Source organism: Artemia sp. Qi Xiang Cuo, chromosome 6 (genome assembly GCF_049724085.1).
Source record: "Artemia sp. Qi Xiang Cuo chromosome 6, ASM4972408v1, whole genome shotgun sequence".
In the NCBI taxonomy this organism is placed as follows: domain Eukaryota; kingdom Metazoa; phylum Arthropoda; class Branchiopoda; order Anostraca; family Artemiidae; genus Artemia; species Artemia sp. Qi Xiang Cuo.
Genome location: NC_142799.1, coordinates 48,840,568 through 48,866,825, shown reverse-complemented (window position 1 = coordinate 48,866,825; position 26,258 = coordinate 48,840,568). Strand labels below are relative to the sequence as shown.

At 34.1% G+C, this 26,258-nt stretch overlaps 2 protein-coding genes across 4 annotated transcripts in view; both read left to right on the top strand.

Annotated features, from left to right (window-relative positions):
- Nucleotides 1-13,780, top strand: part of LOC148951318 (general transcription factor IIH subunit 2-like) — a 67,797-nt gene extending 54,017 nt beyond the window's left edge. The window contains exons 7-9 of one of the 3 annotated variants that reach the window (XM_089090803.1): nucleotides 11,636-11,787; nucleotides 13,001-13,040; nucleotides 13,237-13,380. In XM_089090803.1, the coding sequence (XP_088946929.1) occupies nucleotides 11,636-11,787; nucleotides 13,001-13,040; nucleotides 13,237-13,248 (204 nt within the window). In that variant the 3' untranslated portion in view covers nucleotides 13,249-13,380. Of the gene's footprint in view, nucleotides 1-11,635; nucleotides 11,788-13,000; nucleotides 13,041-13,236 lie in introns of all 3 variants that reach the window. The other 2 variants (XM_089090802.1, XM_089090801.1) reach the window with 2 other exon arrangements.
- Nucleotides 13,781-24,451: 10,671 nt separating this feature from the next.
- On the top strand, nucleotides 24,452-25,944 carry LOC148951317 (general transcription factor IIH subunit 2-like). The gene is made up of 2 exons (XM_089090234.1): nucleotides 24,452-24,597; nucleotides 25,584-25,944. The coding sequence occupies exons 1-2, from the start codon at nucleotides 24,452-24,454 to the stop codon at nucleotides 25,873-25,875; spliced, it is 438 nt and encodes a 145-aa protein (XP_088946360.1). The 3' UTR covers nucleotides 25,876-25,944.
- Nucleotides 25,945-26,258: the final 314 nt, after the last annotated feature.

Sequence of the window (26,258 nt, the reverse complement as noted above, 5' to 3'; positions counted from 1 at the left end):
ACCACATAGGCGTTATATTCTTATAACTTTTCGATACCCACAGTATTCAAAGTGTTTGTTTACAGCTAAGCGGTGAACTGACCCGACAAAAGAGTATTCATATTCTTGTCACGTTTCATTCCCCTAATTCTTCAAAGCGGGTGTTTACAACTAAGAGGAAACTGGCCTAACCAAAGAGTATTTATATTCTGGTCACTTTTCGTCCTCCAAATTATTCAAAGAGGGTGTTTACGACTAAGAGAAAACTACCCCGACCAAAGAGTATTTATATTCTTGTCACTTTTCGTTCCCCCGATTTTTCAAAGGGGGTGCTTGCAACTAAGGGGGACACTGGCCCGACCAAAGAGTATTCATATTCTTGTCACTTTTGTTCCCCCAATTTTTCAAAGTGGGTGTTTACAACTAAGGGGGAAACTGGCCCGACCAAAGAGTATTTATTTTCTTATCACTTTTAGTGCCCCCAGTTTTTACAAGGGGGTTTTTTAAAATTATGGGGAAACTGGCCTGACCAAAGAGTATTTATATTCTTGTCACTTTTCGTTCCCCCAATTTTTCAAAGCTGGTGTTTAATACTAAGGGGAAACTGGCCCGACCAAAGAGTATTTATATTCTTGTCACTTTTCGTTCCCCCTTTTTTCAAAGCGGGTGTTTACAACTAAGATTGAAACTGAACTGACCACATAACTTTTATATTCTTGTTACTTTTCGTTCCCCCAATGTTTCAAAGGTGTTTTTTACAACTAAGATGAAACTGGCCCGACCAAAGAGTATTTGTATTCTTGTCACTTTGTGTTACCCCAATTTTTCAATGTGGGCGTTTACAACTAAAAAGAATGACAAAAGGATATATGAGTGTAGTTATAGTTGAGGGTGAGTTTCTATTGGACAACCCCGTGGGGGTGAGTTTAAATAAAATTTTTAATGAGACAAGACATAAAATTAGGGTTTTTGGTATGTATTTCGTTGCCGTAGTGTGTCTTAGGGAAGTTATAGTGGAGGGCGAATTGCTAGCAACAAACCCATGTGGATGAGTTGAAATGATATTTTTTTAACAAGAAATGACTGAAAAGTGTTTGATTGCCAGAAGGATGTATTAGCGAAGTTATAGTGGAGGGCGAGTTGCTAGCGAAAAACCTGTGTAGATGAGTTGAAATAAATTTTTTTTAACAAGAAATGACTGAAAAGTGTTTTGGGCGAGATGGGTTGATTGGCAGAAGGATGTATTAGCGTAGTTATAGTGGAGGGCGAGTTTCTAGCGAAAAACCCGTGTGGATGAGTTGAAATAAAAAAATTTAACAAGAAATGACTGAAAAGTGTTTTGGGGTAGATGGGTTGATTGGCAGAAGGATGTATTAGCGAAGTTATAGTGGAGGGCGAGTTGCTAGCGAAATTTAGTTTTAGTTAAGAGTTTAGAGTTTTACCTTAGAGTATTAGCTTAGAGTTTTTGTTAGAGTTCTAGTTTAGTTTAGTTTTAGTTAAGAGTTTGATGTTTTACTGTTGAGTTTCAGTTAGAGTTATAGTTTAGTTTAGTTTTAGTTAAGAGTTTTGTGTTTTACCTTAGAGTCTTAGATTAGAGTTTTAGCTAGAGTTCTAGTTTAGTTTCGTTTTAGTTAGGAGTTTAGAGTTTTAGCTTAGTCTTAGTTTAGTGTTTTTGTTAGAGTTCTAGTTTAGTTTTAGTTAAGAGTTTAGAGTTTTAGCTTAGAGTTTTAACTTTGAGTTTTTGTTAGAGTTCTAGTTTACTTTAGTTTTAGTCAAGAGTTTAGAGTTTTAGCTTAGAGTCTTAGCTTAGACTTTTTGTTAGAGTTATAGTTTAGTTTAGTTTTAATTAAGAATTTATAGTTTTAAGTTTAGATTCTTAGATTATAGTTTATGTTAAAGTTCTAGTTTAGTTTATTTATAGTTAAGAGTTTAAAGTTTTAGCTTAGAGTCTTAGCTTAGAGTTTTTGTTAGAGTTGAAGTTTAGTTATGATATTTCTAAAGTCAATTAAGATGAAGAAATGTCGGAGTGTAGGTTCGACATCACCAGGCTCTTGCGAGGGAAATTCTTTGTTGGTGGGGGGCTTAAAAACGCAAAAATGGGTGAACTACATGAGTTTATAAGATGGTTCGTTAAAATCCCAAGTTTTTTTCTGATTTTTTGGACAATACCCATACTCCTATTGATGAGGACTGATGGTTCTAATTCAATATTTTTTTCATGAAAACAAACTATTTTTTTAACAATTTTTTTTTCTGGACTTCGAAATTATTCAACTTTTTGTTAGAGTTCTAGTTTAGTTTAGTTTTAGTTAAGAGTTTAGAGTTTTACCTTAGTCTTAGCTTAGAGTTTTTGTTAGAGTTCTAGTTTAGTTTAGTTTTAGTTAAGAGTTTGATGTTTTACCTTTGAGTTTAAGTTAGAGTTCTAGTTTATTTTAATTTTATTTAAGAGTTTGGTGTTTTACCTTAGAGTCTTAGCTTAGAGTTTAGTTAGAGTTCTAGTTTAGTTTAGTTGTAGTTAAGGGTTTAGAGTTTTAGCTTATAGTCTTAGCTTAGAGTTTTTGTTAGAATTCTTGTTTAGTTTAATTTAAGCTAAGAGTTTCGAGTTATAGCTTAGAGTTTTAGCTTAGAGTTTTTGTTAGAGTTCTAGTTTAGTTTAGTTTTAGTTAAGAGTTTAGAGTTTTAGGTTATAGTCTTAGCTTAGAGTTTTTGTTGAAGTTCTAGTTTAGTTTAGTTTTAGTTAAGAGTTTAAAGTTTTAGCTTAGAGTCTTAGCTTAGAGTTTTTGTTAGAGTTGAAGTTTAGTTATGATATTTCTAAAGTCAATTAAGATGAAGAAATGTCGGAGTGTAGGTTTGACATCACCAGGCACGTGCGAGGGAAATTTTTGTTGGTGGGGGGCTTAAAGAGGCAAAAAATGGGTGAACTACATGAGTTTATAAGACAGTTCGTGAAAATCCCAAGGTTTTTTCTGATTTTTTGGACAATACCCATACTCCTATTGATGAGGACTGATGGTTCTAATTCAAGATTTTTTTCATGAAAACAAACTATTTATAAAAAAAATTTTTTTTTTTGGACTTCGAAATTATTCAACTTTTTGTTAGAGTTCTAGTTTAGTTTAGTTTTAGTTAAGAGTTTAGAATTTTTAGCTTAGCGTCTTAGCTTAGAGTTTTTGTTGAAGTTCTAGTTTAGTTTAGTTTTAGTTAAGAGTTTAAAGTTTTAGCTTAGAGTTTTTGCTAGAGTTGAAGTTTAGTTTAGTAATAGTTAAGAGTTTAGAGTTTTAGCTTAGAGCTTAGAGAAATTTAATTCAGTAAATTATGAAAAAAAAAAATTTAGACGGTGTTCCTTGCGCACACGTAACCCCGTCTAAATTGTTTTCTTTAATTACCCATTTTGATGCAAAATTCAGAAATTTAATTAAATAAATTATGAAAAAAAATGTAAGTAAGTAAGTAACAAACTCTATGCTTTTTCTGCATCAATTATCAGATATGTTGAATAAAATATGCACAAGTCGACATAGCTTTATTTCATTTTTTAAGGTTAATTTAGACGAGGTTACGTGCGCGCACGTAACACTGTCTAATTTTTTTTTTTTCATGATTTCCTGAATTAAATTTCTCTAAGCTCTAAGCTAAAACTCTAAACTCTTAACTATTACTAAACTAAACTTCAACTCTAGCAAAAACTCTAAGCTAAGACTCTAAGCTAAAACTTTAAACTCTTAACTAAAACTAAACTAAACTAGAACTTCAACAAAAACTCTAAGCTAAGACTCTAAGCTAAAAATTCTAAACTCTTAGCTAAGACTAAACTAAACTAGAACTCTAACAAAAATTTGAATAATTTCGAAGTCCAATAAAAATAATTTGTTAAAAAATAATTTGTTTTCATGAAAAAAATCTTGAATTAGAACCATCAGTCCTCATCAATAGGAGTATGGGTATTGTCCAAAAAATCAGAAAAAACCTTGGGATTTTCACGAACCGTCTTATAAACTCATGTGGTTCACCTATTTTTTACCTTTTTAAGCCCCCCACCAACGAAAATTCCCCTTGCACCTGCGTGGTTATGTGAAACCAACCCTCCAACATTTCATCATCTTAATTGACTTCAGAAATATCATAACTAAACTTCAACTCTAACAAAAACTCTAAGCTAAGACTCTAAGCTTAAAATCTGCACTCTTAACTAAAACAAAACTAAACTAGAACTTCAACAAAAACTCTAAGCCAAGATTCTAAGCTAAAACTCCAAACTCTTAACTAAAACTAAACTAAACTAGAACTCTAACTAAAACAAATAGTTTGTTTTCATTAAAAAAATATTGAACTAGAGCCGTCAGTCCTCATCAAAAGGAGTATGGGTATTGTCCAAAAAATCAGAAAAAACCTTGGAATTTTCATAAACTGTCTTATAAACTCATGTAGTTCACTCATTTTTGCCTTTTTAAGCCCCCCACCAACAAAAATTTCCCTTGCACGTGCGTGGTGATGTGAGAACGACATTATGACATTTCTACATATTCATTGAATTTCTAAATATCATAACTAAACTTCAACTCTAATAAAAACTCTAAGTTAACAGTCGAAGCTAAAACTTTAAAGTCTTAAATAAAACTAAACTGAACTAGAACTTCAAAAAAAACTCTAAGCTAAGACGCTAAGATAAAAATTCTAAACTCTTAACTAAAAATAAACTAAACTAGAACTCTAACAAAAACTATAACTTAAAACTCTAAGATAAAACTCTAAACTCTTAACTAAAACTAAACCAAACTAGAACTCTAACAAAAACTCTAAGCTAAGACTCTAAGCTAAAACTCTAAACACTTAACTACAAATAAACTAAACTAGAACTATAACTAAAACTCTAAGATAAGACTCTAAGGTAAAATACCAAACTCTTAACTAAAACTAAACTAAACTAGAACTCTAACTGAAACTCAAAGGTAAAATATCAAACTCTTAACTAAAACTAAACTAAACTAGAACTCTAACAAAAACTCTAAGCTAATACTCTAATGAAAAACTATTAATTCTTAACTAAAACTAAACTAACCTAGAACTCTAACAAAAATTTGAATAATTTCGAAGTAAAAAAAAAAATTGTTAAAAAAAATAGTTTATTTTCATGAAAAAATATTGAATTAGAACCATCAGTCCTCATCAATAGGAGTATGGGTATTGTCCAAAAAATAAGAAAAAAACCTTGGGATTTTCATGAATCGTCTTATAAACTCATGTAGTTCACCCATTTTTGCCTTTTTAAGCCCCCCACCAACAAAAAATTTCCCTCGCACGTGCCTGGTGATGTCAAACCTACACTCCGACATTTCTTCATCTTAATTGACTTTAGAAATATCATAACTAAACTTCAACTCTAACAAAAACTCTAATCTAAGACTCTAAGCTAAAACTTTAAACTCTTAACTAAAACTAAACTAAACTAGAACTTCAACAAAAACTCTAAGCTAAGACTCTAAGCTAAAAATTCTAAACTCTTAAATAAAAATAAAATAAACTAGAACTCTAACAAAAACTCTAAGATAAGACTCTAAGCTAAAAATATAAACTCTTAACTAAAACTAAACTAAAATAGAACTCTAAAAAAAAATATAATATAAAAATCTATTATAAAACTCTAAACTCTTAACTAAAACTAAAATACACTAGAAATATAAAATAAACTCTAATATAAGATTATAATCTAAAAACTCACAACTCTTAACTATAACTAAACTAAACTAAGACTCTAACAAAAACTCTAAGCTAAGTCTCAAAGCTAAAACTCTAAACTCAGAACTATAACTAAACTTCGCTAGCAACTCGCCCTCCACTATAACTTCGCTAATACATCCTTCTGCCAATCAACCTATCTACCCCAAAACACTTTTCAGCCATTTCCTGTTAAATGTTTTTATTTCAACTCATCTACGCGGGGTTGTCGCTAGCATCTCGCCATCCACTATAACTACGCTAATACATCATTCTGTCAATCAACCCATCTACCCCAAAACACTTTTCTGTCTTTTCTTGCTAATATTTTTTTATTTCAACTTATCCACACGGGTTTTTCGATAGCAACTCGCCCTCCACTACAACTTCGCTAATACATCCTTCTGCCAATCAAACACTATTCAGTCAATTCTTGTTAAAAAATATTTATTTCAACTCATCCACATGGGTTTTTTGCTAGCAACTCGCCCTCCACTATAACTTCGCTAATACATCCTTTTCCCAATCAATCCATCTCCCCCAAAACACTTATCAGTCATTTCTCATTAAAATTTTTATTTCAACTCATCCACACGGGTTTTTCGATAGCAACTCACCCTCCACTATAACTTCGCTAATACATCCTCTGCCATTCCTCTTAGTTGTAAACGCCCACTTTGAAAAATTGGGGGAACAAAAAGTGACAAGAATATAAATACTCTTTGGTCGGGCCAGTTTCCCCTTAGTTGTAAACACCCGCTTTGAACAATTTGGGGGAACGAAAAATAACAAGAATATAAATCCTCTTTGGTCAGTTCAGTTTCAATCTTAGTTGTAAACACCCGCTTTGAAAAATTGGGGGAACGAAAAGTGACAAGAATATAAATACTCTTTGATCGGACCAGTTTTCCCTTAGTTTTAGAGACCCTCATTTAAAAATTGGGGTAACTAAAAATTACAAGAATATAAATACTCGTTTGTAAGACCATTTTCCTTCTTAGTTGTAGATACCCAGTTGTAATAAACTATTTCCCAAACATTTAAACCAATATCCAAACTCTTTGGAATGGACAGTTTCCCCCCTTAGTTTTAAACACCCGGTTTGAGAGAGTTGGGGACAGAGAAGTGATAATAATATACATACACTTTGGTCGGGGCAATTTCCCCCTTAGTTGTAAACATTCGCTTTGAAAATTGGGGTAACGAAAAGTGGTAAGAATATAAATACTCTTTGGTCGGGCCAGTTCCCCCCTTAGTTTTAAAAACTCACTTTGAAAATTGGCGGAGCGAAAAGTGACAAGATTATAAATACTCTTGGGTCGGAGCAGTTTCCCCCTTAGTTTTAAACATCCGCTTTGAAAAATTAGGGTAATGAAAAGTGACAAGAATATAAAAAACCTTTGTTCGGGCCAGTTTTCCCTTAGTTGTAAACAACCGCTTTGAATAATTTTGGGACCGAACAATGACAAGAATATAAAGACTCATTGGTCGGAGCTGTTTCCTCTTAGTTTTAAACACCCGATGTTAAAAATGTGGTTACATAACAGGGAAAATAAGATGCCGTCGCGTTGGTGTTTTCATTGTAAGCCTTAGCTTTACAAAATCAAGTTCACAAATGGTTTTAGATAAAAGTGAAACTACAATAATAAATATTTGTTCTTGCCATTTTCAACTGAGGTTTAAAAAACAGACGTCTATAATTGGTGGAACCGACATGTGGCAAGAATATAAATACTCTTTGGTAAGGCCAGTTTCCCCTTAGTTGTAAACACCCGCTTTGAAAAATTGGGGGAACAAAAAGTATAAAAGCCACTTAATCATCTGTTAAACCCTTTTTACTTTCATCAAATACGTCTCGTTTAATTTGGCCATAAAAGGAAACTCTTGAATCGCGCATACAAGAATAATTTATTTAACTCTGAAAGTTCTAACTTGATACACGGATTAATTAATTAAGTAATTCTTTTTTTTTCATCTTAAAATGAACGTTCTATAATTGATACATTGACCCCCTTCCTGTCTCAAATTTTTATAAAAGCCGCTTAATCATCTATTAAACCCTTTTTATTTTCATCAAATAAGTCCCGTTTAATTTGGCCATAAAAGGAAACTCTTGAATCGCGCATACAAGAATCATTTATTTAACAGAAATCCACGCTTTTGAATACCCACCAAATCAAGATAAAAACACACAGAATTCAGCATTGTTTCCTCTTGCCGCCCCCCCTATCAAGTGTGAGTTTTGTCGGGAATTAGTAAAATCCCGTTGTCACGACCAAGCGTGTTTTTTTCAAATAAGTTGTGTTTTGGCTCCAAAAAGGACCCTTTTCTGTAATTATAAACACATATGGTTTTAATCTCTGTGATAGCAAGAGCCTGTGAAAATTGAGTCCCAAAACTGTCACTCTCTGTGTAACACGCTAGCTTTTCATTCAAACCGGGAAAATACAGCACGTTTGGAAAAAGATTGTTTCTGAATGATAAAAAACTGTTTTTCAAAACAATTAAAACTTGTAAACATAGCTGTGGAGGAGAGATTTTATTTACATAATAGAAAAAAGCGTGCTTTGCCGTTTCTATTTAGTATACGCATCATATTTTAAGCTTTGTGTTGTTGGAGGGGGAGGGGGGGCTAAGTCCCCCTGAAATTTGAATTTACTAGTAAAACGATTTTTTTTTTTTTGGAAATAAAGAATGAAAGTGTACTCACATTGAAAATAGAAATATCCATTGTTTTCAAAGTTAATAATATGTCGTGTACTATAATCAATGTGTTAAAACATAATGAAGATTAAATTCCAAAGCTTGAACATTTTATACGAGGTTTCAATGATGAATTGTTAAGCAATTCTCTATGATTGGCTGCCTAAAAAACAGGTGTTAGCTCGGAAAAAAAACAAACCAGTCTGGTTGAAAAAAAACTTGGAGTTGAAACAAATTTGTGTGAGGAATCCCCCATTCATACTGCTATATTTTTTGCAATGTTTAGGAACAGGTAGGGACTTCCTAAAAAAATAAACCTGACTATACCCATCAAATCAGACTATACCCATCAAATCAAACTAAACCCACCCAACCAGATTATACTCACCAAAACAGATCCATAGGTACATGCACTGGAAAGGTGCCATGGAATAGATTATACCCACCAAACCAGATCCATAGGTACATGCACTGGAAAGGTGCCATGGAATGTAAAGTGGGACAAATAACATGGAGATTGCTATATGTCTCCTAGAAATGGTACTTAGATAACTATTTGAGAGAAAGAATATAAAATTCTACCCTCCACGATTTTAGATATACCGATCTTATGATCGAAGTTTTTTTTTCCACTTATGAAATAATTAGTCTTTGCCTATATGATATTTCTACTTGCTCCAAATGGGTACCTGGAGAAATCTGGGGGGAAAAACACAGGAAGCAGCGGTTGGTTTGCCCCCAACCACACATTGCACTCCTCGCCGTAGGCAGAGAATCAGGAGATCAGCACCTGGGCTACACCAGCCAATGGGTCATGCGAAAAAGTTTTAGTATTGCTACCTGCCACAATCAGTTTTTATTGCAAGAGTTTAATGAACTCAACTTGTACGTTCGAATAAACAAAGGTTTTTTACTTTTTACCAAACATTTTTTTCTAGTTTATTACTTCTTATTCTATTACTTTGCACGACTTGACAAACGTTATCCTGTTATTTTGAACAATATATTGGCTATCGAGTGCTCAGTAACTTTTTTTATCAATCTTAAGCTCAAACTATATTAACTTATGCACCTTCTCCATACTTAAACACATAACTAAAGACGTAAAAGATTTCCAAAAGATTGTGGTACATTTAAATAAAGTCTAGTGATTCTTTTTTTGAAATCTCGATTCTGAATTTAGCGCCTCTTTTTTTCTCAACGTAAATAGAATTTTATTACGGGATTAAAATATTGAATTGTGAAATTCGGGTTTTATGGGAAGAATAATAAATAGACATCAGTGAACATAAATGAAATTAAGTTAAATTTTTTATGTTGAATAACAAATTCAACATAAAACCAGTATCTTATTCCACTTTTGCTATTAAAATATTTCCCTTATACAGTAGTGATTCTTCTAGAAATTATTTGAAAAAAACTACGTTTTCTAAAGAGTTAAAGAGGCTGAGTTACAAGGTCGAACCTTAAAACGTACAGGGATTAGGAGGCACAGTTGGGGCTACCACCCCCAAACCCCCGCTTTCGCAGCCTTTAAATATAAAAAAATTTCTTTAAACTGAAAGTAAGGAGCGACATTAAAACTTAAAAAGAACAGAAATTATTCCGTATATGAAAGAGGCTGTGCCATCCTCAACGCCTCGCTCTTTACGCTAAAGTTTGACTTTCTCACAACTCTTTTTTAAACAATAAAAACTTTAGCGTAAAGAGCGAGGCGTTGAGGATGGCACAGCCTCTTTCATATACGGAATAATTTCTGTTCTTTTTAAGTTTTAATGTCGCTCCTTACTTTCAGTTTAAAGAAATTTTTTTTTATATTTAAAGGCTGCGAAAGCGGGGGGTTTGGGGGTGGTAGCCCCCCAACTGTGCCTCCTAATCCCTGTACGTTTTAAGGTTCGACCTTGTAACTCAGCCTCTTTAACTCTTTAGAAAACGTAGTTTTTTTCAAATAATTTCTGCACGTTTTTGTACAGTTTATTACTTATTATTGCTTGACTAACTGTTAGCTGATCGTGTCAGGAGTTAAAGTTGGGGGGCTTCCGCCCCCAAACCCCCCGCTCTTGAACATTCTTGTGTTAAGGCTTTTAATTCCTGAATACTCAAATCACGTCGTACAGGGTGCCTCCTAATCCCTGTACGTTTTAAGGTTCGAACTTGTGACTCAGCCTCTTTAACAGCCCCCCAACTGTGCCTCCTAATCCCTGTACGTTTTAAGGGTCGACCTTGTAACTCAGCCTCTTTAACTCTTTAGAAAACGTAATTTTTTTCAAATAATTTAAAAAAGAAACTGAGTTTCTTTTCAAAGTATATAAAAAAGTTGCTCTGATGGTGAATCGAACCCGAGTTTTCCGCCTGTAAGTCTAAAGTCTCAGCCGCTGGACTATACAAACACAATAGTAATTGTTGTTTAGCAAATAGAAGGTATTTTCGACGCAAGCAAATTCCCAAAAATCTTGATATGTGGTTTTTGGAAAACAGGGAAGGAGTGATCAGATTGAGCTGAAATTTCGACGATAAGCTCCCAGGCCCCCGGAAAGCTTATCCTCTAAATTTCAGCCCGATCAGACACCGTTAAAGGGGGGGTGGGGGCGGGAACTCTTAACAGGGGCTCATATAGGAACAAGTGGTTTTTCGGTAGTGTCAATTCGGGGGATAATTTTTTCGGTCTGAAAATATCAAAAGGCCCTAACAGGTCGAATTCTGCTTCGAATGAGTCCTCATTCAACCGGATCCGTTGCCAACTGTGGCCTGTAGGCGTGGCTAACAAAAAAAAAGAGATGAATTTTAAGTGGCTATATTTGGTTTTTTGAAAACAGGGAAGGAGTGATCGGATTGAGCTGAAATTTCGAGGATAAGCTCCCGGGCCCTAGGAAAGCTTAACCTCTAAATTTCAGCCCAATCGGACAACGTTAAAGGGGGCTGTGGTGGGAGGGTCCAAACTTCCGGCCCAGTTTACCCCATGAAGATAAAGTCGGAGGAGGATGAAATTTTGCAAGTTTCTTAGTTTGAGCTTGGGCTACAAAATGCAATTACCGCCGTCTCTCTGCGACCTCTAGGACCTGAAATCGCTTAACATTGTGGTGGGTCGCCTCTTTATAGAGGCACAAGTGTGCCTCCTTGACTTACAGAAGAACCTTTGCTATGATACTGGCACTCTATAAACATCCCAGAGTTATCTAATTTGAGGCATAATATAAGTTTTTTCTTTTACAGTTTTTTAATTTATTTTCTATTTTAGTTGATCATGACACAAGTAGAGCCACCAATTGCAGGTACTACTACGGAATCAACTTTAGTAAAGATGGGGTTTCCAGGAAGTGGGAAAAAGATCGATATAGGACTTGGTGAGGCGCAACCTGATCCAAGTTCTATGCTGGCTATGTGCCTGTGGTTAGTTAGCTTTTTATTTGCTTTTCTAACATTTTAATCACCTTAAAGAAACGAACCCTCTCTCTCTCTTTCTCGGACTCCTCTTTCTACTCTCTCCTCATATTTTTAAAAGAGCCTGGAACTCATTGAAAATGGCAGTTAAACTATATTCCCGTCTTTAAATCCGAGGAAATTGTGTTTTAATACTGATAGTAAGAATAAGGTTTTTTTTTGCCAGTTTTAGCAAACTTTCTGGAAGATCATAGAGTGATGAACAAGAGATCATTTTAATGGCTATAATCTTTAAATGTAGTATCGTTTCAAATTAGCAGAAGCGGCTGTAACAATTTTCTGCTTTAGGCGACTTTGTGCCGTGAAACAACAGTTTTGGCCAAATAACCAAAATCATTGTATAAAAACTCCGAATTATGCAATCGATTCAGCGTTTTTGATAAGCTGTGTATTTAATTTCATAGTTTTTAAGGATATACTGACGCATGGTGGGGCTGTCGTCTCCAAAGCTTTACTCCTTGCCTTCCCATTTAATACTGTACCAGGGCATAAACTAATCCATGTAATACTTTTGTGCTACTGTGTGGTAGTTGGGCTTGGGTGTAGTTTTTTTTGTAAAGTTTCTCCTCTCACTGTGGGCAATTTTTGCGTATGTTTTATCGCACCTTTAAGGTTGCTCTTATTAATGTCTGTATGATTAAGTAAAATAAATGCTAACCATCAGTTGTAGCGAAAGACAGTAAATATCTTTTTACATGTATTTTCATTAGTTAACTCATTGCAAATGCTCAATTTCATTTATTTCCTACCGTATTTCCTAATATTAAAATGCTAAATAAACAAAGTAACCTTTTGGGATGATTACCTGTTTTCATCAAAGCAAAAATGACAGTTTATTGTCGAAAATAAAGTGCTGGCTCTTTTAACCAAGGTTCCTCTCTGTTACAGGAGAAACCAAAAAGTATACTTTTAGGGACGGGGGGGGGGTAAGCAGTAAAATAAACAACACAAGTTTCAACACATACAGGTAATGTACTTCGTTAAACCTTAGAACGAGCCAAAATATGACTTAAGACGGGAGGGGGCCGTTGTCCTTCCAATCCTTCACTCATATATGCTTTACTAAACATTTGCTACAATACAACGTACATCCAAATAGTAATTACAAGCGTTTTATTCATTTAAAAAAATTTATATTTTCACCGAAAATGTCTTGTTTCAGTGACGAACCAGTTTCACTTGAATGGGGCAAGGAGGTTGAGGTGAGTAACAGTGTTCATAATTTTATTATCTTCTAGTTAATATTGTAATTTCTAATAGAATTGGGAAAACTTGAGATTATAAATGTATTTTTATGTTTCGAGATTCCTCTGGAATTTTTTTCTGACTTGCTCTTGTGATTTTGTTGTTTGCACCAGTGATATATCTCGCCATTTTTTAATATTCTTTGTGTTTCAGCCATTTGGATGACCCGTTCCACTGTAAAGTATCAATGTCTGGCTATACGTGTCCTCAATGTGGAGCTAGGTACTGTGACCTCCCAGTTGAATGCCGAATTTGTCGACTCACATTAGTTAGCGCTCCACACTTAGCTCGATCCTATCATCATCTGTTTCCACTGCCATCTTTTATGGAGAGACAGAAAAATGACTATGATTCCAGCTGTAATTCTTGTCTTAAATCATTTAAGTCAGCTGAAGAAGAAAAATATGTTTATGTGTGTAGTAAATGCGACTCTATTTTTTGTTATGATTGTGATATGTTTCTACATGATACGTTGCATACGTGTCCAGGATGCGCTAAAAACACGGAATGTAGTGGCCAAACGATAGAAGACTGAGAAAATAGTGATTTTTTTGCGCAGATTCCAGAGAATTTCATATAAATGATTTTTATGAATTGTATCCAGTTTGAAGTTTACAGTTAGGACTCTTGATAGTTTTTATACAGTCTAAGCAATGCCAAAATATATAAAAATTAGTTCACTTATCTTAGCTTAATTTCTTATGGCAATAACCTAACCATCATTAAGATGAGGAGGAATCTGTAAAAAGTGAAGGAGCCGGGTAGTTTGGCAGAGAGTTTTCTTCTCAATAATACAATCCATGAATCTATTTTCTGAAACAACTAGGGAGCGCTGTGAGGGGCTGAGTCTGTATTTGTAGAACTTCGGACCTGGCGGGCTTTATAAACCGAATTTAGTTGGATCTCTCTTTGGTTGATGAAAATGCTTTGAAAATTGAATGTCATTAATTGGAAAGTTCCATCAATTAATTGAAGAAGTTTAGATTTTCTTATCGTTGTTTATTATCAGGCCCAGGTTTTAGCAAAAATCGAGGATAGATCTTGCATCTCGGCTTTTATTAAACAAAATGACATTTATTATCTTTGTAAGATTGTATGGCGATGGACATAGGGGGAAGGAAAGGGAGTGAAAGGGGAAGACTTTTACTCGCTGTTGAAACACTAGAAATGTGTGTGATGTCCTAAATATCTAAAGAAGCTGTATTTACTGTCTTTATTAGCACTGGCTGTCTTATTTAGCATTATCTTTATTAGCATTTCTATTTTTCATTTATATCTCTGCATTAAGGGCGGTTGAACGGGGGTTTTAATCGACGTATTTTCTTTAATCACTGATTTTCCTCATTTTTTCCTCCATTGCCTTTTCTCATTTTATCGTAGAGTAAATGCAAGATTATTTACGAGGGTGATGTTCAAAATATCTAAAGCTCTATTTCCTGTCCAAAGAAGGGGTAAAAAGACCACGTAATTTTCATGAGTATTATCAGAATGAACCACCTGAATTGCGTGGTTCCTGCTAGTGGAGCTATACCGTGCATATGTACCTAACACAGCAATACTAATATGCATGGGCGCCCATAAGGGGGCAGGTGGGACCGCCAGACCTCCCCCTGGCTGAATTACGCTGTTTCATGTTTTTATATTTTTCTTTTGGGATTTCTATTATACAGCATTGGAAGTGCCGGTTAGACCAGGTAATTCTTTCGTTTATATTAATACTTCTAGCCATTTGAAAGTTTTGGGAGGGAGAAGGAGTAGGACCACTCTTATTTGTATACCTTTATTAGCCCTGCGATTTTATTCCTTTACTATTGATGTTATGAGAAATAAAAAAAAAAAAAAAACACTCGGAATTTCCACTTCCCTTTTCTTAAAATCCCATTTTGGCAAGAAAATCCATAAAATTTCTTTTTTACCTGACGAAATTCCTCTGTTTCTTCCCTGCCGTCGTATTTGCAGGTCGATTGCACCATACATTGGACTTCAACATTTTTCTCCCAAAAGTTATCAAAGGCTTTCTTATAGAGATTGAAAACCTTCGGTGAGTCACCAGCACCCATAAGTCAGCTTTTTGAAAAAATGAAGATAAATAGGTAAAGTATCAGGATTTCCAAATGTGCAACTTGGCCCTTAATCTCTCTCTTCGGCTACGAAGTTGATGTTACTATTAGTAGCAAATCACACTGAATTAGATGAAGTCATAGTCACTCTTGTTTGAAGCATTCTTCTTTACCTAGAGCAGTATTTCTTGACGAAACGAATAGGAATGAGATTTAGATTACATTGGACTTTGACTAGGCCGCATGTGACCGACCACTTCTTCAGAAAAGAAAAGAGACTGACATTGTCCTAGCTCCGTCACGTTTTTAAACCGCAAAGTAAGTGAGCAATAAGAAAAAATACATTAAATATTCATCTGCTTTTCCTTATTAAATCAGAGACAAATTAGTGATGAATTTCTCTTTATTTGTTAATGAATTAACCTTTATATCATAAATAGCTACGGGGCACCATTACAGCTGTTCATAGGTAGCATTAGCTATAAGAGATTTTGCTTTTTCTGCATTTGAGAATATAGATTCATTAATGTGACAGTGATGTCGGCTCTCTTCATTTTTTACTAATATTGGTGTGTTTCCCCTCCCCTTTTTCGAAAATGAGGCAAATTTTCTCAGGCTTGTTTGGATTCAACATAAAAAAAACTCTTTTGGTACATCAATTGTTATTAAAATCCCGTTTTTCAGAGTTTCGGTTACTATTGGGTCGAGTCACTCATTACTTACAGTTCGTTACCACAAACTGTTTGATAATAACGTCAAACATGGTGATACATCCGCAATTAATAGTTACTAAAGTACAGCGGCTACGGAACTCTCCCCTAGGGAAGGAGGATCGAAGTTCGAGTTGCTCTGCAGTAACAATACCATTCGAAATCAGTAGTTTGTAAATAACTTGCAAAAATTTGTCTATCTTGGTGCTTTTGATCCCTTTTTGCACTTATCTCTTATCAACAAAACTTCTTTATGAATGAATTATATATCGCACACAGAAATAGCCTTCGGATTTTTTTAGCTGGTATGGTAAAGAACGATTCCCAGTTGCACCTGACGTCCTCATACGGTTTTACTATAACGTCATTTATGGTTGTGAGGTACGATCAAGACGTCATTTATCGTTTTGTAAACGAAGGTGCAGTATTTTATACAAAAATTGATTTTATTTTAAATATTGTGATTTGTTAATTACAAAAGGAGTGGATGTAACAATTTCCTTTAAAATGAGCCCCCAAACAATTATCTCTGATGTTCCAAGGCCCAGTTAGCAGCTGAGAAAAAAAAAGATGACGCATCATTGGTACCCATCCAAAATAATTGATTTTCATTGTTTTTCCAGCCAGGGGACTGTAATTTTCTTGCATAGGTTTTCGGCCATGTCGATTCCAATTATTCCAATGATGTCCCCATAAGTTTGTTTTCAAAATAACATTTTACGTTTAAGACTAATTTAGGCAATAGTTACCATTCCTTAATTAGGTAGAAATGACAATTGTTTCTCACTTGCCAGTTTTTTTAAATGTTTTTTTTTGCTACTCTGGGCCGTGGTTCGTTCGTTACTAAATTGCAGCTACCGTTGCAACCACGACTATCAAGCTATGTTGATTAGCGCCTCAGAATTGATTTTTAATTTTATACGCAAAATTTTATTTCTAGAAGAATTTTAATTAAATCTGAAAGACTGGTAATGAGTGAACATCCCCCTTTTCATTTTTTTTTTGCCTCGCTCATGAGAGATGTTTTTTTTTTCAAGCCGTTCTTTTGTTGAAGGAACAACAGTTGGTTTTGATTAAGGACCTAAACGGGTTATATAGTATGCGACATTTTGTTCTTCGGTTTGTTTGGAATTTCCAGCAGTTTGTTCATTGAATGTGGGTAAGCCCACAACAAAATTATCTGACAACTTATCCAACGCACTGCTGAAACTGATGCAGTCAGGGGCTTTGACTAGTTTTATTAGTTTCCCCTATTCATTAGTTTTCAGTACACAGAGCTGATATCACCATCGCCTTCTATTTTTGTGCCTATGACTGGTTGGCAGATAACCAGCATTCTGGAGTAAACAGGAGAAAAAGGGCAAATTTGTTTCTTCTTCCATCAGTTTTGCCGATCAGATGAATCAGCTCTGAAGTTTCAATTCAAGGTCTTGATGTTTGTATCAGCATGTAAGGGCGTTGTCTCATAAGTTGCTCTCCACCTTATGAGGTGAATCTGCTCAGTGATTGAGTCGTTCAACAAAAATCCAACCTCTATTGATCGATGAAATTCCGGCATCCATCCAATAGAACCATTGTCCCAGGAAGGCAGTTTCCTAGGGTAGAGATGGCTTAGTTATTCCACGACAATTGGTGCACTCACCTCTGGAATCCTTTTTTTCGTATAAGAATTGTGATGCCTTTCCTCGAGTATTGGATACTGACTTATATTCGCCCGGTGACAGAATAGGGTTTGTAGGACAATGGGTATTGCAGGACCAGCATACTTCACTAGCTCTGAACTCATGCCATAGATACCAACAGTTCTAGTTTTCTTGAGTCGTTGAATTTCCAATCTTTGAAGAATTGGACGCCCCGTCGAAGTGATCGTTTGCTTCAAATCCTTCACGGCAACATTTTCTAGATTTACCGTCTGGAGGCAAAGACCGGGTAGCATTGTTAAAGGGTGAACAAAACGGATCTTTTATTTATAAATATTAATATTGATGTACGGTATGTATTTATATATACATTTTTCTTAATTTTCTAGTGGCCGAAGTTCTCGTTTCTTGAAACAAATTTCTTAGTTTTGAAGTGTTGTCATTGTTGCTGACCTCGGCCTGAGATGTTTTAATTATCATGATTTTATTTCAACAACTGTGAATATCACAAAGAGAAAAATAAATCAAATATAAAGGTTGCAATTGGGCTTAAACTCTTGTATATCCCCCCAAATTCTTATGTGTTGTGTCACTTGAGTAAAAGTAATACTGGCAATATGAACGTTATTCAATGCGCCGAAATAAATACAAAACATTGCAACTTACCATATTATAGCCTCTATAATCCTCAGCAGGGTCGTTCCTAGGACTGCTGGTGCCTGGTGCAAAATTAATTATTCCCCCCCCTCTCGACTGAAATATAAATAAGAAAGCCCAAGCCGCGCCCTTCCCCAGCCTTGCCCCCCCCCCCAGCTACGGTGCCCGGGACAGATTGTCCTGGTCTTCTCCTATTTCTGAACGGCCCTGATCCTCAGAAACCTTTTCTTAACGAGAAAAATGGTATAAGTATTTGGAATATTTTCTCTGACTAATCATATGATCTGTCTCGCCCAGTCATATAATAATATCTTGTACTATCCTGTAATGAGGGGGGGGGTGGTAGAACGCAGTTTTATAGTAGACCATAGTTGAAAACTATACTACAGGAATGTTTCAATCCTGAAATGTTCTAATAAAAAAAAAATATATTTTTAAACTATTTAAAGCTGTAAAATGTACAGAAATGCAATAGATTACTTTTAAATAATGATGAAAAATTACCTACACTTTTATTCTAATCGCAAATAGCCCCAAAATATTGTGGCTACCTTTAACTCAAAACTAAAACCTTTGTATTGGGTGGAATAGAATTCTCATTTTCTGAAACATCTTATCAGAATTCTCAATAAAAAGTCCGATGTACAAGCACCTTTTTGCCTGATTGTGAGTTGCTGAATTGAAACAAAATAAAGGGTGTGGTCGCATTTCAGGATGTAGAATGGCAAAATATTGTTTAAAATTTACGTTTTCTTGTTTACTTTCTTATAGGGGTGCTTTTTTTTTCTCCGGCAATTAACTTAATAAATATTTTGAGGAGCGATTTTATGTTTTTGATTCCTAATATGCTGTCTCTCAGGAAGATCGGCAAAAATGTTTTAAAACCTATGTTTAGACGTATATAGCAATACAGTGAAAATGAATCTGTAATTAAGTTCCCGTGACATTAATGTCACGTATGACACTATTTACCTCCCAGGTAAGGCGGTAATGTGATCAGAAAAACAGTCTAGTATTATTAGTAATTTCTTGGGAGGTAACCCAAGGGCGAAGAACATAGTGGAGTAAATTTAGGGGAAGGGGTTAAAATAATGGCCATTATATTGTTGGGAAAAGATGGATTTAGTTCGCTAGATTGACGCGTTAATGAACAAGCGAATAAAGCACTTCGGAAGAATTGTTCCAAGTATACGTCTCTGAGGCTCTCTGTCACTCACTTGATACTGCTTTGATGCGGTATCTTCAAGGACTATCCTCGGCGAAGGGTGACTCAAAAATCCATCTAGTAAATTATCTAACTTCTCGCGGACATCATATCCTTTTCGCTTGCACAGCACACTCTTGTGGCAAACACGAGCAAAATCCTGTGGTTTGTTGAAAGAAAGAAGTCGAACTTTGCTTCCCTCAGACAAAACTATCCGTTCCAGGTTTTGCACTATTGACTTGCTAAATACATGCCATTTTTTCACCATGGATAAAAATAGTTAAACGGAAGTGGTTTCTCGACCGGTCAGTAGACAGGTAGTATGGCTTTTATTTTTATTAAAAATACAATAGCACTGTAAGCAAGCTCAAGAAATAGCTATAGGTCAATATCCGATTTCATACAAGTAACCGCAGACATTTTTTTTCTTTTAAATACGCTCAATTTAAAGATCAACAAAAAACCGAATCTACCTAATCAAGTTTTTATTGATTACCTTCATTGTTAATGTTTTTCAGGTTTATTTACCACTGAACAGGTTGTTGGCTCTCAGGATTATTAGTGGCAAACAACGGTTAATTGTTACATTCATTATGACTAAGCAGGATTGTAGTAACTATGTAATTTTGGGTTGGCTAAAGAAAAACACTATTTTTTCTTTTGATTACCATAAGCTGACTACCAATGGATTTATATTTTTTATTTGTCCTTTAAATCATGCACATCGAAAAGACATCTGATCATTTCTTATTACTAAATTAAAAAACAAACTTTTTTCAAAAAGGCCGACTGCTATAATTAGCTGCTATAGCTAACTGCTATAAGAATTGGAAACAGTCAAATAATAAGTCAAACTCAAAACTAATAGGAATTACCACAGCTAAAACGTTGGGGCGCTCCACTCCTTGAACCCCTTTTAAGGCTAGACTGTCATATGCGCTTTTACCAAAACCATGTGTATTTTGAACTGTTTTTCCCCCATCATATCATTATTTTAAAATCAAGTTCAAAAAATAAAAATACTAATCAAGTTTCCAGGAAAAAAAGATTTTTTTTATAAAATAAACGCATCCGTGACGATCAGTATAGTTTCTATATTTTAATAATACCCTAATTTTTGTTGCTATTTCTCCCTTTTCCTTCCACTGCATGTATTAGTATCGACAAGTGATAGCTGAATAAAACTATTTTAAACGTCAGTTGGTAGGTTTTGAAGCAATCTGTTCAGTTTTCCCTAAAACTTAAATGACACTGTGGCCTTGAGGTTAGCAGCTAATCTCTTATTTGTTGTAGTTTCTGTTCGTTTTTAAGTTTTTGACTTTCGATTTATTTTAAGTTTGACTTTTTAGTTGAGTACTTCTCCTTGTCTTGCATTTATAAAAGTAAATACTTGAAAACAAATTTTAATTTAGTTTTGTTATTTTTGCTGAATGACATATTGCTACTACGTGCTAAAATTATTACTTTTTGTATTTTTTTTTTTGTTAAGAGCTAGAACGTTGGATTAAAATTTAAATTTTAAGTCATATTTCAATACGCAATCGGAGTTATCAAGTGTAATTGACACGCCTGTTCTAAAAACTCTAAAGACAAGAATGCCATTGGCACTTTACTGAAAACAAAATGTATTTTAAACAACAAATCTAATTTCAATAGTCTGATATGCAGTACATATTTTTCCAGACTTTCTTCCTTTTACGCGCATTTCTTTCAAATATACAGAAAGTCAATTTGTAAATCATCTATTGGTTCATCAGTTCAACACACTGCTTAAAAAAATACCAAAATCAGTTTCAAGAGTTTTTCTTAGGCATCAATTTTCTATAGATTTGAATTCAATAAAATCAAAAGGAAAGACAAGCGTTCTTTTAAAATAGCAAAACATGATTAGCATTGTAATTTTATTTTGCTGCATTGTTGCTCAAGTTATGACAAATAAAAAAGACAATAATGGATACACAAATCGTTTTCAGTAAAGTGCAAAAGTTGCTCTGCTCTTAAGGGAATGGCGGCTCCACTCTTGTCGTTTGTTTAAGTTTAACGTGATTGTTCATTTTATTTTCGGTCCATTCTAGGTCTGATTCATTCATTCATAGTAATTTCTTTTGTTTTTGTACCTTCTCGCTGTTTTTGTACGGCTATAAATTTGCATATTAGTGGGGGGGGGGGTAAAGTAGAGCAGATCTGCATGCAAAATTTGTTTGGTACAAGTATTCTGCATAATAAATAGACAGATAGAGAAGTGTATTTTAAAGCCTAATATACAGCCATGAACACACACAAAAATAATCCCAGTTTAAAGTAAATGTAATGTTTCATTTAAGTGTTTTTTCCAAGAGTTAAGTGTTTTTTTTTTAAATGACTGATTTTCCAAGTATTAAGTACTATTATTAGGTTAATGTAGTGTTTCATTTAAGTGTTTTATGATGATCACTGATCAAATTTTATGTCATTTATACCTTTCCTTTATGTTGTTTTACTATGTTCATGGCCGTTGGCTTTAATATGCACATCTATATCTATCTATCTAATATGCAGAATAATTGTACCAAACACATTTTGCATGCAGAACCGCTAAACTTTACCCCCCCCCCCCACTAATATATATATAACCCCTATGGCTGTCGTAGGAGTATAGGCGGATAAAAGGGATTTAAAAAAAGGCCCGGTACTGGGAATCGAAGGGGGTACATGGCGCTTGTAGTATTGCCCGTTAATACAGACAATGGTGACAAAATACCAGTAGGGAGGGGCATTGCTACACAGGGAGAAGTCCATATATAGGCATTGACATACTTTCGGGGGTGACGCAATACGCTCAGTGAATATAACTGGGACAAGATCATTGACCTCTAATGAGTTAGAATACTGCCTTTACACGATCACAGCCAATCAGGGAGTTAGAAATACTGGGCGAAGTGACATCATCAGACTTCTGAGAATTTCAACATTGGTTTTGCTCAACTGTTATATCACAATTTGTTTACGCTTCGAGGATAAGGGATGATGTGTAATTAATACTGACGTGAATTACGTTGAACTTATTGTGTACTTCGATTGTGTAAGAATTCATGACAAAAAAATCAATAGGCTTCATAAGAATTTAAAATGTATCTGTGCACAGTTGCCAAAACAACGGAAACGTCAGAGATTAATTGACATTTTAGGGGAACTATTTGGGGTGAAACTATGGTCGCTATAATAGACATGTACACAATATGGAATGTGGGTGATATAAAATATTGTTTTTGGCAATGGAGTAAAAAGTTGCTAAAAAGTTGAAAGTAATAGAGCCATTGATATCAAGATGAAATTGTGAATTAACCTAGCTTTACTTCCCGACTATTTTCTGTATATTACACAAGTACTACTTAAGAAGTGTTTTCAATATAAAAAGTTGATACTAATAAAAATGTAGATGCCAAGAAAAGAATTTTAATAAAGAAATTCAGAACAATCCTTAGAAATCCTTAGAAATCAACTAGTGAGACGATTATGAGTATGAACCAGCAAGGACTGCAACCACTGAGGACCTCAACCACCAAAGTCCTCCCTCCCAACCTCCAATAGCCCCCCCACTACAACTTTTCGCCCCCCCTCCTCATTTTTATACTTTTTGAAGTTTATTTTTTGAACTTTTTTTTATTTTTTAACATGATAATTTTATTTCAAATTTTTTTTACATGTCTTAGAATGACATAAAACATACTTAAAGCATACAAAATTCACTTTTAAGCTAGATATCTTAACGTATGTAGATGTGTGTTGTCTGAAACCTATGATTTGGGGTGCATGGTTTACAATTTTGCACTTTTCTGACCTAGGTTTCTTAGCCTGAAACATCTGATTTTATTAATAACATCAATGTTTTAAATGAAGTTGGGTTTGATCCAAGGCCTCATTGGGTACATTTTTGCAGAATTTATTTTTAATAAAGTGAGGTTGCAGTTTTCAGAAATATGCACACCCCAGTTTAAAATACATCTGATTTTATTAACAACATTTGATTTTTTTAATAAAGGTGGATTTTAATTTTCAGAAATATGAACATCACAGTTTAAAAACATCTTTTATATTAATAACATTGATTTTTTTTAATAATAAAGTTGGGTTTCATTGGGTACATTTTTGCATATTTTTTTTTAATAAAGCTGAATTTTAATTTTCAGGAATATGAACATCACAGTTTAAAAAACATCTGATTTTATTAATAATATTTGATTTTTTTTAAAATAAAGTTGGGTTTGATCCAAGGCCTCATTGGGTGCACTTTTGCATATTTTTTTAATAAAGTGAGATTTTAGTTTTCAGAAATATGCACATCCCAGTTTAAAGTACATCTGGTTTTATTAACAACATTTGATTTTTTTAATAAAGCTGGAATTTAATATTTTCAGAAATATGCACATCACAGTTTAAAAAGCATGTGATTTTATTAATAACGTTCGAATAAACAAAGGTTTTTACTTTTTACCAAATATTTTATTCTAGTTGATTACTTCTTATTCTATTACCTTGCACGACTCGACAAACTTTATCCTGTTATTTTGAACAATATAGTGGCTATCGAGTGCTCAGTAACTTTTTTTTATCAGTCTTAAGCTTAAACTATATTAGCTTCTACACTTTCTCCATACTTAAACTCATAACTAAAGACGTAAAAGATTTTCAAAAGATTGTGGTACATTTAAATAAAATGTAGCGATTCTTTTTTTGAATTCTCGATTCTGAATTTAGCGCCTCTTTTTTTAACATGAATAGAATTTTATTACGGGATTAAAATATTAAACTGTGAAATTTGTATTTTACGGGAAAAATAATAAATAGACATCAGTGAACACAAATGAAATTAAGTTAAATTTTTTTTGTTGAATAACAAATTCAACGTAAAACCAGTATCTTATTCCACTTATGCTATTAAAATATTTCCCTTATACAGTAGTGATTCTTCTAGAAATTTACAGCCAATTAGAACAACCTTTGCAATGATACTGGCACTCTATAAGCATCCCAGAGTTATCTAATTTGAGGCATAATATAAGTTTTTTCTTTTACAGTTTTTTAATTTATTTTAATTTTTTTCCATTTTAGTTGATCATGACACAAGTAGAGCCACCAATTGCAGGTACTACTACGGAATCAACTTTAGTAAAGATGGGGTTACCAGGAATTGGAAAAAAAAGAGATACAGGACTTGGTGAGGCGCAACCTGATCCAAGTTCTATGCTGGCTATGTACCTGTGGTTAGTTAGATTTTTATTTGCTTTTCTAACATTTTAATCACCTTAAAGAAACGAACCCTCTCTCTCTCTTTCTCGCTGTCCTGTTTCTACTCTCTCCTCGTATTTTGAAAAAAGCCTGGAACTCATTGAAAATGGCAATTAAACGATATTCCCGTCTTCAAATCCGAGAAAATTGTGTTTTAATACTGATAGTAAGATTAAGGTGTTTATTGCTATGATTAAATAAAATAGATGCTAACCATCAGTTGTAGCGAAAGACAGTAAATATCTTTTTACATGTATTTTCATTACTTGTCTCATTGCAAATATTAAATTTCATTTATTTCCTACTATATTTCCTAATATTAAAATGCTAAATAAAAAAAGTAACTTTTTGGGATGATTACCTGTTTCCAATAAAGCAAAAATTACAGTTTATTGTCGAAAATAAAGGGCTGGCTCTTTTAAACAAGGGTAGCCTTTCTTTTAAAGGAGAAACCAAAAAGTAGACTTTTAGGGGAGGGGGAATTAGCAGTAAAATAAAAAACACAAGTTTCAACACATACAAGTAATGTACCTCGTTAAACCTTAAAACGAGCCAAAATATGACTTAAGATAGGAGGGGGCTGTTGCCCCTCCAATCCTTCACTCATAATGTTCAAGTGGCTGCATATGCTTTACTAAACATTTGCTACGATACAACGTAAATCTAAATAACAATTACAAGCGTTTTATTCATTTAAAAAAATAAATGTTCTCACCGAAAATGTCTTGTTTCAGTGACGAACCAGTTTCACTTGAAGGAGGTTGAGGTGAGTAACAGAGTTCATGATTATATGATGTTTTAGTTAATATAATAATTTCTAATAGAATTGGGAAAACTTGGGATTATAAATGTATTTTATGTTTCGAGATTCCTCTGGAATTTTTTTCTGACTTGCTCTTGTGATTTTGTTGTTTGCACCAGTGATATATCTCGCCATTTTTTAATATTCCTTGCGTTTCAGCCATTTGGATGACCCGTTTCACTGTAAAATATCAATATCTGGCTATACGTGTCCTCAATGTGGAGCTAGGTACTGTGACCTCCCAGTTGAATGCCGAATTTATCGACTCACATTAGTTAGCGCTCCACACTTAGCTCGATCCTATCATCACCTGTTTCTACTGCCATCTTTTATGGAGAGACAGAAAAATAACTATGATTCCAGCTCTAATTCTTGTCTTAAATCATTTAAGGTGGCTGAGGAAGAAAAATATGTTTATGCGTGTAGTAAATACGACTATTTTTTGTTATGATTGTGATATGTTTCTACATGATAAGTTGCATACGTGTCCAGGATGCTCTAAAAAAATGGAATGTAGTGGCCAAACGATGGAAGACTGAAAAAATAAGGATTTTTTGGGGCAGATTCCAGAGAATTTCATATAAATGATTTTTATGAATTGTACCCAGTTTGAAGTGTACAGTTAGGACTCTTGATAAGTTTTATACAGTATGCAATGGCAAAATATATAAAAGATTAGTTCACTTATCTTAGCTTCATTTCTGATGCAATAACCTAACCATCATTAATATGAGGAGGAATCTGTAAACATTGAAGGAGCCGGGTAGTTTGACAGAGGGTTTTCTTCTCAATAACACAATCCACGAATTTATTTTCTGAAACAACTAGGGAGCG

Bases quoted from the DNA above. Each gene is read 5' to 3' on its own strand.
- LOC148951317 (XM_089090234.1), top strand. From the start codon at position 24,452: ATGACACAAGTAGAGCCACCAATTGCAGGTACTACTACGGAATCAACT. The intron at 24,598-25,583 runs GTTAGTTAGATT...CTTGCGTTTCAG, and splicing joins ATGCTGGCTATGTACCTGTG to CCATTTGGATGACCCGTTTC.